Here is a 14,651-nt window from a genome sequence, read left to right on the forward strand (position 1 = left end):
AATCTGCCTGGGATATGCATGAGAGCACCCCAGTAAGAGTGTTTAAAATCATCAAAGATGGCGCCTATAGAGATGCACGTGTATCTGACCTCTCAGTATACCTTTCTGTTTAAGGGCAGGAGTAGAATTTCCATCCTTACTGCTCAGCACAGTATTACCACATAGTAGGTGTTTGTGGAATAAATGAGTTTATTGAAACAGAGAGGGGACATTAATTTGGTCTCTGTAGAATCCTAATGAGCTTGAGGAAGTGATATTTATTATTTATCTTCCCTTTCTCTTTCAGTTTTCTTGGTGTCTAAAATAAAATTTCTAAGGAGAAATAAGACCTATTTTTCTTTACTGCTTCTGATGGAATTTTGTTTACATGAGATACTTAAATATTATTTGGATGGCTGTAATTCAGCTTAATCTTGAATTTTTTTAAAAAGGTGATTGTGAGAAAGATTGTTTCAGTGAATCTTCAAATACTCAGAGTATGTCATAGTGGATAATGTTAAGATCTATTTAATTGGACTAACACATAAGGATGAAAAGATTTAGGAATATAAAAATATATAAATCAGTATAGGGCAAGCTATAAACATAAATATCCATGGGGTATTGAATCTTTGAAATTGTGTAGCTTGTGGAAGTCTTCATGAAATGTGTCATAAGATACTCGATTGGTGGCAGGAGCCTTCTTAGTGGGAAGGTGGACTGGAAAGACCCACTTCATCTGTATGCATTCAACCCTTCTCTTTGTATACTTTAGGCAGCAGTTGGTTAATTTGCATGTGTGGTTTCAACTGTCACACTGTTGACTCATTCTGAAAGCTCCATGAGGATAGGCCCCCATGTCTTTTTCCCCCAGTACCTAACAGTGTAGGTTAGAGTAAGCTATCGGTAAATATTTGTCCAGTGAATAAAATGATGAATGGATTAGCAAACATTTAGTGAGACTTGAGAATGTTCTATGGGGGTGGGAGTGGGTGGAGAATTGTTAGTCCTGTAAAGATTGAAAACACATAATATCTGACCTCAGGGAGCATAAAATCTGGTATTGAGTATAAATTTATCAAGCTCCCTGGTTTAACCAATGCAGACAATTAAGTAATTTGCTGACCTGAAACAGACTTTGTTTGTAACGTAGATTTTAATAAATTTCTTAAGAGAGATTATGTGAATTTTTATTTATATAACAGATAATCACATAATCTCCATTCCTTTTGTGTACTCATTTAGCTGCAAAAAGGATTGTTGTGGGCTCAGTTTTAAGAACCTTTGATATTATTAAGTTTTTATTTTATTAAAATTTGGGATTTCTTTTAAATATATATTTTTAATGTTTATTTATTTTTGAGAGACAGAGACTAAACAGGGGAGAGGTGGAGAGAGAGGGAGACACCGAATCCGAAGCAGGCTCCAGGCTCCAGGCTCCGGGCTGTCACCACACAGCCTGATGCAGGGCTCGAACCCATGAACTGTGAGATCATGACCTGAGCTGAAGTTGGACGCTCAACTGACTGAGCCACCCAGGCGCCCCTAAAATTTGGGATTTGATTAAATGAGGACATAATGCTCCTCTGAAAATACAGAAGGAGCTCATATCTAAACTGTGATAAAGAAGCAAGATACCTAATTGAATTGGTATACTAAAACAACTGGCTTGATCACTCAAGTATGCAAAGACCAGATAATCCAATGTGTTAGCTAAGAGTTTTACTATATATGGTATAATTGTTTATGATGTATTTCCTTGTAAGTTTTTTTTTTTTAAGCAATCAAGACTAGTCAGTTCTTAATTATCAGAACTGATATAAGGCCTTTTTAGAAACTGAAGCTGCAGAAAATCCAGTGGAATCCTGTAGTGCTACTATAACTATTTGTGGTTCTTCACGCAGAAAAATTAAAGTGAAGACAGGAAGTTAGGACTTTTTGAAGAAATTATACTGGGGGTAATGAATTCAAATCATATGTAATTCGCTCAAGATAAAGCTACCCTTTGAAAATAAGACACTGGTCCAGTCAGAATGTGTATTCTGAGGGAAAAAACTTGTATGCTGCCTATGCATAATTCAAGTGGTAACCTAACTAGATATATCAGTTGAGCATAAGCAAAACCTAAGCAGTTGTTGGAAGGAAGATATATATATTAATAGAAGAGAGCACAACCCTGTGGAACTTAGAGTCCCCAAGCAAGAATTTTGCAGTGATTTTCTAGCATTGTCCAGAGAGAACATAAGCCAGCTTTCCACCATCATTTTAACAAATTCTTCGTGTTGGACACATGTAATTTATTAGGCTTGATTGTAGTTCCATTTTCCTTTGTTTTAGATTTCATACTCACCAGATACACCCTCTTAGGTAACCACGCTATGGGTAAGGCATTACTCTGGGTGGTAATATGACTGTCTCCTATTATAAACAAATAAATTGGCATTTGGCCTATATGTGGATTTTTAAAAAATAAACTTCACTGAAAATAAAAATATAACATCATTCTTTCATAAATTGGTTGGTGTAAATTAAGCCTAATCAGTTCTATGTGTGCAGAGAAAAATGGATTTTTAGAGCTATAGAGCTGAGGGCCATACTCAGGAATAAATGTCTTCTTGTAGAAGGCAGGAACCATAGTCCTATTCTCATATACCCAGTGCTTACTACTGGCTGGTGCTCAATTTAATCTATTAATGAAACTCATTATTGAATTTCAGAGATCATAACTCCAGACTTCTAGTGAGAATAACTATAGAGATTTTATGGCTTTACCTTTAGATTTATTCTCATGTCAAAAGAGCAGTTCTGGCTTTTCTTTAATTCAGCAGAAACAATTCATTAAATGATGAAAATAGAGTCTTCTCGGGGTGCCTGGGTGGCTCAGTCAGTTGAATATCCAACTCTTGATTTTAGCTCAGGTCATGATCTCACAGTTCATAGGATCGAGCCCTGCATCATGCAATTTGTTGACAGTGCGGAGCCTGTTTGGGATTCTCTTTCTCCCTCTCTGTCTGCCCCTTCCTTGCTCATACTCTGTTTCTCTCAGAGTAAGTAAGCAAACATTTAAAAAAAGAGAGAGAATAGAATCCTGTAAACAAATGAGAGGCTAAAAAGGCAAATAAAAGGTGTGTGCATTTGTTAGAAAAAAGGGGAGTGACAGTATTTGAGAACAAAGTCTGTTTCATTGTTTTTATTTCTTAAATAATTAATACTCTAATTTTATTTTTTAGACCTTATTGCAGTACGCAAGCAACAAGAATGCCTCAGAACATATGGTGTATCTTCTGGAGGTATATCGACTTGCCATCCAAAGCTTTGCCAGTGCACGCCCATATTTAACTACTGAATGTGAAGATGTCCTGTTAGTGCTTGGCAGATTAGTACTGTAAGTTTAAGTACTTAAGTCACTGTTAAAATTGAGTACTTCTGGTTGTAATGTTTGCTTGACTTTTCTTTACTATGAAATCACATTTTTCAGAGCACCATTAAAGCCATACCTTTGAATGAAATTTCCTTTGCTCTGAGCCTTCATACTCTGGTTCCCGGGAAATAAAGTGCAAGCGAAGCTCCAGCCAAACAACGTAATCTTTAAATGCCTCCAGAGTCTCTTCTACTCAGGCTTAGCATCCAAGAATAATACATTTTCTCTCTGTTCTTAGGTATAGATCAATTTAAGTGACAGTATCTGGAAACTGTAGTGGTCTTTGAGGATCACTTTGTGGAGAAATACTCTGAAATTCTACAATTCAATTACATTATTTGAACCAAGAATAATTTTATTAGCGGACAATATCAGGATATAGTATAAGATTACTACCCTGAGTTCATGATAATTTAGCTGTTGTTTTAATATTTGGCTGTTGTAGTAACAGATAAAATTACACCTTTAATGCAATTTTCATCTGCAAATTGAAAAGGTACAACTATTCAGTTTTTAGATTGGTTTACTTACAGATTGTTTGGAAGGATTCTAGTCTGGGTAGTCTTGATTTGTTAAAGACAAAGAATTGGCCTTGTCAATATTTCTGCTTCCTCTGCAAGTGACAAGAATCTATATAGATGACAGTTACAATATTTATCTCTTTATCAGCTGCATTGACAATATTTTGCTCCTATTTTTGTCTTCAGGAATCAGAATGGTTCCTATTTGTGTGCCCTCCCCACATCCTAATAAAACTAAATAAAACTGCTTGCAATATGGTTTCTAAAAGGAATATATTATTACTGACTTCTAAAGCCACAATGTAATTATGAAGATGCCTGGTTTTTCTTTATTCTCTTTTTTAAAGTTGAAAAGCCAATATAACAGTGTTAAAGAAAATTTTGAAGAGTGAGAAACAAATTTCAAATAATCTAAACAAATGTAAAATGTATATTCAGTATCACTGTTGTACTGTATTTGATTATGCTTATAACTACTATAACCACCTTTGTATATTGACTTCATTATTTTATATTATAGGAGCTGTTTTGAATTATTGCTTTCAGTGTCTGAAAGTGAACTGCCATGTGAAGTCTGGGTACTCTTCCTTCAGTCTCTACAGGTGAGTTGATTTGGGCTCAAAAAAGTTCTCTGTTTAGATATCCAAGACACTTAGTTAATTCCTCCCAGCAAATAAAATTGAAAACTTGGAAGAAAAACAAGCATACTGTATATTAATTTCATGAAATTTTGAGAAAGATGCCTTCCAAATGAAGGGGGTGTGTTAAAAATTGTTTTATTCTTTCATTTGGTTTTGTTAGCCATTATATAGCTTAGGAATCAACATAGAAGTTTTCATTATTCAAAAACAAAGTTTTAGACAGAAAAAAGCTATTAAAAATGTAAAGTTGTATATGGTTGGTTATAAGGTAGCAGTATTTGGATCATTCTTTGTACACTTACCTAGTAATTTCCCTCTAACATTAGGGATTATGTCTAGCACTATAAGTCTCTCAAACAGCCAAAATAGTCATCATAGATTCTGTTCATGCATTTTGTTTGCAGAAGAGCTCCATTGGCTCTCATATTGGCTTGATTATCCACTTTCGTAAAAGGTGAGCAGCACATCACAAAGTAACGAGTTGTGGAGGAGATAATAGGATAGGAGGAAAAGCAAGTAAAATGCCAGTAACAGGAGGCAAATTTGCCTGTTACTGACAGAGACCGAAAAACTATTTAAAAAAAAAATAGTTTGTTATCACTATGTACTAAATACTGCTCTACATTGTTTTGTGTGTTTTGAGTCTTTTAATGTGTTTTGTGTCTTTTAATCAAATTACAAGCCTATAATGTAGTGATCATTTGAATCCCCATTTACAAATAGGAAGACTAGGCATGGAGAGTGTTGATTAGCTTACCCAAAGTTACACCCAGATTTATATCCAGAGCTTGTTTTGCTAACTGCTTCCTCGAGGACATAACTCTGTAGTAGCCCAGACCTGTTTCATGCAGGCACAAGTAAATATTTAGATGTTAACAGACATACTTCTTTATCTGGCAGTTTCTTTCTTCTGGGGTGTATAACTCAAAATGAAATGATAACAGTGTTAATCTTTTTCTTTTTGGGGAAAAGAGGATTTTTTTTCTCATGTCTTTGGCCTGTTTTAATCCCTATAACATGGTCCTGATTCCTCAAATATTCATATGGGTGCTAAAATCATCTCTCATACATAACACACTGATTTTGTTATGCTGTGTTTTGAGGCTTGCCAGTAGTTTTGTCCTGGCATACAACAGTCTAGAAGGGCAAATCTCTCTATTCTTGTTAAGGCTATTACTATTATTTATATTAGTATCCTTTGCAGAGAGAATACTGTCCTGTTTCTTCATTCTTTTCTTAGATTGTATGCCCGCACAAAATATTTGCCTTTCCCCTACACCTGTGTAACTTTTTCCAGTATTTATCATACAGGATATATTTTTGAATATGTGTTCAATAAAATAAATGTAGTAGAGGTACAGATAAATGTAAGACGTGGTCCCTGTTGAACACTAAAAGGTAAAACCCTGAAGTTTTCTTATTTTAGTGATAAATGAACAAGGCAGTAGATGGTTTTGAGGAAACTTTTGGTAAGAGAACAGTTGTTATCAGAGCAGGCCACAAATAGAACACGCTCATTCCCTATTTTCAGCTTGTGTAACCCTTCCACGTCTTTTGCCTATGAATATGAAAATACATCCTGAAATGAATTTTCTCATAAAACCGCAATCCTGTTTTTTGCAACTTTTTTTTAAGTTTATTTATTTTGAGGGAGAGAATGAGCAGGGGAGGGGTAGAGATGAAGGGAGACAATGAATAAGAGCAAACACATTAAAATTTCAGAATATGGGAACAACCAATAATCCTCACTAGTAATAGTGGACATTGGAGACATATACTTAATCATTTATGTCAAGTTAAATTTCTGACTCCTTTCTCCTGACCCTTTGTGTACATAAATATTTTAAAGAACAAACTATTGGCAATTATATTTTGTTTTCCGAGGAGATAGAATGATAGCTGATAACCTAGACTTTCCATGACATTTTATATAGAGCCACTTTTCATTTAAAAAGTCTTTTGAGGGGCACCTGGGTGGCTCAGTCGGTTAAGCATCCAACTTCGGCTCAGGTCATGATCTCGCGGTCCGTGAGTTCAAGCCCCGCATCGGGCTCTGTGCTGACAGCTCAGAGCCTGGAGCCTGCTTCAGATTCTGTGTCTCCCTTTCTCTCTGACCCTCCCCCATTCATGCTCTGTCTCTCTCTCTCTGTCTCAAAAATAAATAAACATTAAAATAATAATAATAAAAATAACGTCTTTTGATAGAAGAATTTAAACAGTGAAAACATTTATCAGTTGGCATCATTAAATTGATATTTCTATTAGAAGGAATACATTGCCTTTGTGAATACCATGGAACCCTTTATTTATTAAAAAGTTTTTTGTTTTTTTTTTTTTTAATTTTTTTTTCAATGTTTATTTATTTTTGGGACAGAGAGAGACAGAGCATGAATGGGGGAGGGGCAGAGAGAGAGGGAGACACAGAATCGAAAACAGCCTCCAGGCTCTGAGCCATCAGCCCAGAGCCTGACGCGGGGCTCGAACTCACGGACCGCGAGATCGTGACCTGGCTGAAGTCGGACGCTTAACCGACTGCGCCACCCAGGCGCCCCTAAAAAGTTTTTTTTAATGTTTACTTTTGAGAGAGAGAGTGTGCAAGGCAGGGCAGGGGCAGGAAGAGAGGGAGATAGAGGATCTGAAGCAGGCTGTTTGCTGACAGAAGAGAACCCGATTGTGGGGCTCGAACTCACAAACCGCGAGATCATGACCTGAGCTGAAGTCTGGCGCTTAACTAACTGAGCCATCAAAGTGCCTTGTGAATATTGTGGAATCTTTTAAAAGAAAGCTATTAAATAGCCTTAAAATAATTTGGTAATTGGACAGTTGGGTGGCTCAGTCTGTTAAGCCTCCAACTTCAGGTCATGATCTCATGGTTCATGAGTCTCATAGTTTGTGAGTTCAAGCCCTGCATCGGGCTCTGTGCTGAAAGCTCAGCCTGCTTCAGATTCTGTGTCTCCCTCTCTCTCTGCCCTTCCTGGCTCCCACTTGTCTGTCTCTCTCAAAAATAAACATTAAAAAAATTTTTTTAAATAAAATTATTAATGTGAGGTTGTAAATTGAATTATGGTCATAATTTTACCTAAGGAGAATTTAGGAAAACATTTTATTTTATTTTTAAGTTTATTTTGAGAGAGAGTGTGTGTGAGCATGGGAGGGAAAGAGAAGGAGAGAGAATCTCAAGCAGGCTCTGTGCTGTCAGCACAGAGCCCGACACGGGGCTTGAACCCACAAACCATGAGATCATGATCTGAGCTGAAACGAAGAGTCAGACACTTAACCAACCAAGCCCCCCAGGCACCCCTAGGAAAACATTTTAAAGGTGCTCTTTAGTGAAAATACCCTAGTTTCTTTTTTTTTTTTTTTTTAAGTTTATTTTGAGAGAGAGAGAAGTGGGGGGGGCAGAGAGAAGGAGGGAGAGAGAGAATTCCAAGCAGGCTCTGTACTGTCAGCAAGGAACCTGACACAGGGCTCGAATTCACCAACTGTGAGATTATGATCTGAGCTGAAACCAAGAGCCAGACTTTCAAATGACTGAGCCACCCAGGCGCCCCTCTAGTTTCACTTTTAAAAATAAACAGAGCTTTGAGGATGGTTTTTTTTCCTGCTTATTTCTCTTTTGGAAATCTAAGTTCCTTTCATAGACATTCAGATACATTGAAAAGGCAAAAAATACATTTTATATTGCTTATTAGTCTGTTTTCTGGATATGCTGTTTTTTGTTTTAGGAGTCACATGATGCATTATTGGAATTTGGGAATAATAACCTACAAATATTGGTTCATGTTACCAAGGAAGGAGTGTGGAAAAACCCAGTTCTTCTTAAAATTCTGTCTCAACAGCCAGTAGAAACAGAAGAAGGTAAGCCATAAAACTTTACTGACTATATTGAAGGAAGACTTAGATCTAAGAGAATTAGAATTCACTTATGGCTTAAAATTTTGTAAATATCACCTGTGTATCCCTACCCAGTCTGTTCTCCTTTGAATAGTAAAAACTAACCGTTAGCATTTAATGTCTTCCTAGTCTTTAGTATATGGTAGAGCTTTGCTCGTGTTTTGTTCACTGGTTACTACAACTAAGGACCATGGAAAAATTGCTTTTTTATTTTAAACTTATGAAATAATTGGAATTTAGCATTTTGTAGAGAAATGCAAAGAATGAAAATTTTATTTACAAAATTGTCAGTTTAACACCAGAAGATTTATGGAATTGAGTTGGTATTTGCATTTTAGACACAAAAAGTTATTTCATTTGGTACCACGACCAATTGTGATTTCATTTGCTTTAAGTTAGTAGAAAATTAAAAGGATCACATTCTGTTAAGTATGTTTCAGGAATAAAAATGAGCTTCAGAAGAGTTTTTATTTATACTTTTGATATATCTTTAACTTAGGTCTTGAACAGACCATTTGAATGTTGATGCCTTAAAATATCCTAGTTAGCTTATTCATTCACCAAGTTTGACAGCCTACTGTAGACATGCTGTTTGGGTTTTCCGTATAGTGAGAAGATTGGCAAGGAGGGTACTTAGAGTTTTCTCTTGATCCCTTTCCTCTGCTAATTCTCCTGCTTATTAGTCACATTGACAAAAGAGGAAAAGAATAAAGGAAAGAGCTGTTAAATAGAAAAGAGGTTGGTTTTATTGTTTTCTGTTCAGGTTCCCAGTATATGTCATCCCATTTGTGGATATAGGCAAATGGAGGCTAAAATATCACCTTTCTTATTAATATAAGTTGCTTAGAGGATAGAGCCAAATAGTTTCAGAAGAATCCCAGAATTAGGCAGATCCCAGTCCAGATAAAGTCTGACTAGGGCAGAGAAGAGCACTTATTCTGTTACTCTCTAGAGGCAGGTCTAAGCTCAACAGGAAGAAGGCTAGAGTAGCATTAAATGTCCCCACTTTATTTTCCCTTGATGTACGAGTCAAATACATCACCCCACCTCAGGAGTTAACAGTACTTAATTTCTTTTCACATAGAAAAAATCAAGAGATGGAGAGAAGCACTGTTCACCTAACATCTTGTGGTATCCTATCTATTCAGTAAAGATGAAGTGCCCACTATCTGTAAGACTGTGCACAGAACAGTGACATGTCTAAGGAATTATTCTGTGAACTAGCATAGAAATGGTGGGCAACCTATATAGTCTGCCTGCTTTCTCAGTTGGCCCTGACTCTAATTTCAGGTCAGAAGATTAGAAAGCTTTCTTTAGGGGAGCCTGGGGGGCTCAGTCAGTTAAGCAGCCGACTCTTGGTTTTGGTTAAGGTCATGCTCTCATGGTTTGTGAGTTTGAGCCCCACATCGGCCCCTGCGCTGACAGTGTGGATGGAGCCTGCTGGATCCTCTGTCTCCCTCTCTCTTCCCCTCCCCTGCTCGTGCTCGTGTGCACGCGTGCATGTGCTCAAAAATAAACATTACAGAAATTAAAGAAAGCTTCTTTTATAGCCCCACTGCCCTTTGTAGCCCAGGTATTAACATATATTTGAAATTAGAAAGCAGTGATTATCCTCTCGTTGATTCTCTTCTGTTCAATGATGTAGTCATCAGAAGCATAAAAGTACACATTTTAAGCCTCCAAGGAACTCAATAAATGCTTTTCAGTTTATTTTTGTGGATTTAAAAAAAGATCTGTCAGGGTTTTGTTTTTCCTGCCTTGAATTCTTGAATTTTGTGACCTCCCCCCCCCCCCCCCCCGCCCCCCGCCCAAAGTTTATTACTGAAGTATGTAATGAGTATCGGTTGTTGGCACTTCTGCCTGGAATAATCAGCAGGGAAATAGCAGGTTCTCCCACCCAGATTCCAGCCCAGGTACTGAAGGCCTTTCCACCCCAGGCTACCCCAGCAGCCTGCCACAGATGATGGGGATGGCAAGACCAAGCCCAGCTAAGGTCTCACTCGTAGTTTCCGTCCTGAGCTCCAGGAGTCACAAAACTACCCCTCCTCACAGTGGCAATGGCAGCAGCCACCTGGACCCAGGTAACCTACAGACTAGGAGACCTCAGCTACCATCAGTGGGGAGCCCCCACTACCATAATGGAGAGATTCCATCTACAACTCAAAGGACACCCAGAGCCACCATCTGATATCTGCCAGTTTTGCCAACTGACCTGTACCCTACCCACCTACCCAGCCCCCCGCCCCCACCCTTTCCCATAACTTACGCCAGTAGGAGACTCAGGAGGGCCAAAGCCACAGTCTTTTCCTTTTTTTCTCTCTCCCCTCCCAAAGGTTGAAGGAAGGGATACATCCTTGTTCAGAGTCACCAACTCCTTTCCCAAATCAGGCTGATAAGAAACCAGCTCTTATACCTCCTCTTGGTTGTTTTTCTTTCCCACCCCAGTTTATTTTTTGTGTCCCTTCTGCCCCCTACCTAGGAAGCCATTTTATGAATTGTCAGGTGCCACTTGAGCCTTCCAGTAAAAATAAAAACAGGCTTTCCTGTTAAAAAATTAAAAAACGGCTGTTTTTAATTGGACCTTAAATGTTAACCATTTTTTACGTGATGAAGTATCGTGATGTTTGCAGTTTACTTTTAAATGGTTCAGGAAAAGAAAAGCGAAGTAAAGAAATGACAAAACAGTTCATTTGTTGAATCTAGATGGAAGAAAGGATATATGATTAAAAATTATTTTATACTAAAATGACCAAAAAAATACAGAAAGAGTCCCAATTAGGAAGGGGATTTCTATACTTTATTATATCATTTTTAAATATTGAATGTATGGATGGATTTCGTTTTAAAAAACAAAGTTAAGACACATAACTTGAAATGAATTTATCTATAAAGCTTATTTATTTATAAAGTTTATCCATCCTGAGAGAGAGAGCACAACTGAGGGAGGAACAGAGAGAGAGAATCCCAAGTAGGCTCTGTGCTGTGAGTGCAGAGCCGGATGCAGGGCCTGATTTCCTGAACCATGAGATCATGAACTGAGCCAAAGTCAGCAGCTTAACCACCTGAGCCACCCAGGTGCCCCTGTTTTTTTTGTTTTTTTTTTTAAATGTTTATTTTTTGAGAGCATGCAAGGGCCTGAGCAGGGGAGGGGCAGAGAGGGAGAGAGAAATCCCAAGCAGGCCCTGAGTTGTCAGCGTAGAGCCTGACGCAGTGCTTGAACTCATGAACTGTGACATCATGATCTGAGGCAAAACCAAGAGTCTGGATGCTTAACTGACTGCACCACCCGGGCAGCCCTGAAATGAATTTTAAAATGCAAGATTGGTCTGTATGTTCAAAGTCAATATGGTGGTTTAACTATAGTACATTGAGTAAATTAGTTTTACCTCTATAATTTAGAGTGTTTGTTATGTGATAAGTACCATATTAGTGCTTTCCATATCTCATTTAGTCCATAAACCAGGTGAGACATCACACATGCCTAAGGCCACGTGGTTAAAATTGGGAGGCAGAATTTGAACACAGGTGAGGAGATATTGAAAGTTTTTGATTGAAGCATGATAACCACTCAGTTGCTAAATATATGGTTTTGTAAAACCTCTCTAATATGTAAGGCATTGTGTTTAGTGCTGCAGGGAATACAGAAGTTAACAAGACACGGTATTCACAAATTGCTGATGGTGTAGTAAGGGAGAAGACAGAAACAGATAATAGCAACTAGTATTGAGCATTTACTCTGTGCCTGGCCCTGTGCCAAGTGTCTTATCTGTGTTACGGTAGTTCATCTATGATTCATTCAGCTCTGTGAGGTGGATATTACTAATTTTTTTTTTTAACAGATGAAGAAACTTGAGGCTCAGAGAGGTCAGTTAATTGTCCAAGGGTCTCACAGCTAGTATGTGTCAGAGTCCTGATTCAGCCTCACATTGAATGTGATTCCAAAACATGAGGTAGTAATCTCTGTACACTGTAATCCTTTATTCCTGTAGTTAAAGAGAAAAGTAAGTACAGTGAAGGAAGTAAAATAATGTGGGAATTGTTTTTTTTAATGCTGTAAGAATTTAGAAGAAGGTGGGTTGTATAGCTCTTCAGGGTGAGATTTGTGAAAATGCTTATAGCCTTATAGGGCAGATACACAGAGCAGAATCTGATGATAGGCAGAATAGGATATTGGGGTGACAGATGTGGCAGGAAATAATATGAAAGAATTAGATTGGGAGGTTTTTTAAAATGTTTATTTATTTTAATTTTTGTGAATGTTTATTATTTTTGAGACAAAGAGACAAAGGATGAGCGGGGAAGGGGCAGAGAGAGAGAGGGAGACACAGAATCTGAAGCAAGCTCCAGGCTCTGAGCTGTCAGCAAAGAGCCTGACGCGGGGCCATGAACTGTGAACTCATGAACCGTGAGATCATGACCTGAGCTGAAGTCAGACGCGTAACTGACTGAGCCACCCAGGTGCCCCTAATATATTTATATATTTATATATGTATATGTATATGTATATATATATATATATATATATATATGTATTATATGTGTATATGTATATACACATACATATGTATATACATATATATGTGTGTGTATATATGTATATGTATATGTATATGTATATGTATATGTATATGTATATGGAGAGAGAGAGAGAGAGAGAGAGAGAGAGAGAGAGGTCTATCTATCTATCTATCAGTTACTGTTTTGGGGGGAAGAAGGCCGGAGGACTGGAGTTAGGGCAGAAAGGAGATAACTTTATAAACATTTTTTTGTGTTTTTGAATTTTATGTCATGTGCATATATGGTATTACTTATTTTTTAAAAGAATTTAAGAAACTGTACAGATCTATATATCTGTATCTATATGTATATATGTATCTATATATGTATATATGTATATAGATATATAGATATAGATCTACTTATTTATTTACACACAAGAGAACATGAGTGGGGGAGGGGCAGAGAGAGAGGGAGAGAGAATCCCAAGCAGTTAAGAGCCCAATGTGGGGCTCAATCCCATGAACTGGGAGATCATGACCTGAGCCAAAATCAAGAGTCAGATCCTCAACTGACCAAGACACCCAGGTGCCCCTGATTGGGGAGTTTTAAAAAGAATTGCTAGCATACAATAAGGATATAATAATAATTGAGGGATGGAATTGGCAAGGAGGGATAATGCTAAACGTTCATTTCTGTATGATTGAGAGAATACCATTACTGAAAATAGAAGTAAGGAATGAGGAGCTATTTGAGAGGGAGATGTGATTATGAGTTCGTTTTGTGGAATTTAGTGCCTATGGGACTAAAACGGAAAAATCCAAGTGAAAGTGATCTGTTTTCCAGCCATACTTTTGACCTTGACTACATTATTAGAGTATCTGTGGAATTTAAAACCAACACACACAGACACACATTCTCTATCCCCCTCTCTCCCTCCCCAGGCTTCACCTGCTAAATCAAAATCTGCAGTTAGAGCTCTAGAATCTAGACCTTTTTGAGCTACCACAGGAAATAGGCACCTTCCACCTATATAGAATGACCTATATGATATATTTAGTGGGAAAAGAAATAGGTCCTCTGTACTCAGAATATTTCTGGAAGAAATTGGAAACAGTTATTGTTTTGGGGGGAAGGAGACTGGGGGACTGGAGTTAGGGCAGAAAGGAGACAACTTTATAAACTTTTTTTGTGTTTTTGAATTTTATGTCATGTGCATATATGGTATTACTTGTTTTTTAAAAGAATTTCAGAAACTGTACAGTTGGTTCGGATGTAAAGACTGGGCCAGTAGTTTATCCCTGTCCCCACAGTGGTTTATCATTAATACAATGATTTCCACTCCATAGATCTCATGCTTGTAGACATAGCAGCATGGGTATCATCTGAGAAGCTTGTTGGAAAAACAAAATCTCAGGTCCCATCCCAGACCCACTGAATTAGAATCTGCATTTTACTAAGATACCCCAGGTGATTCAGAAGGCACTTTCAAGTTTGAGAAACACTATTTTAGATGGAACATCTAAAGCAGTTTGTTTACTCATGACTTGTCTTGACCTACGATATTCTCACCTCTGTTCTTTAAATAATAGTAACGATGCCACACACTTGTTGAGTGTGTGCTGTTCGTAAGTCGTGGGATCGTCTAGAACACTGTAAAAATCAGTGCTCAGATGCTTAATATTTAGTACTGCCCAG

General features: G+C 37.6%; 1 protein-coding gene across 1 annotated transcript in view; it reads left to right on the forward strand.

Annotated features, from left to right (window-relative positions):
• RLF (RLF zinc finger) overlaps positions 1 to 14,651 on the forward strand; it is an 86,034-nt gene that overhangs the window by 29,599 nt on the left and 41,784 nt on the right. Inside the window, exons 2-4 of the mRNA XM_043578719.1 lie at positions 3,210 to 3,364; positions 4,442 to 4,523; positions 8,288 to 8,420. Coding sequence (XP_043434654.1) covers positions 3,210 to 3,364; positions 4,442 to 4,523; positions 8,288 to 8,420 — 370 coding nt within the window. The remainder of the gene's footprint in view (positions 1 to 3,209; positions 3,365 to 4,441; positions 4,524 to 8,287; positions 8,421 to 14,651) is intronic.

This window comes from Prionailurus bengalensis, chromosome C1 (genome assembly GCF_016509475.1).
Source record: "Prionailurus bengalensis isolate Pbe53 chromosome C1, Fcat_Pben_1.1_paternal_pri, whole genome shotgun sequence".
Lineage (NCBI taxonomy): Eukaryota > Metazoa > Chordata > Mammalia > Carnivora > Felidae > Prionailurus > Prionailurus bengalensis.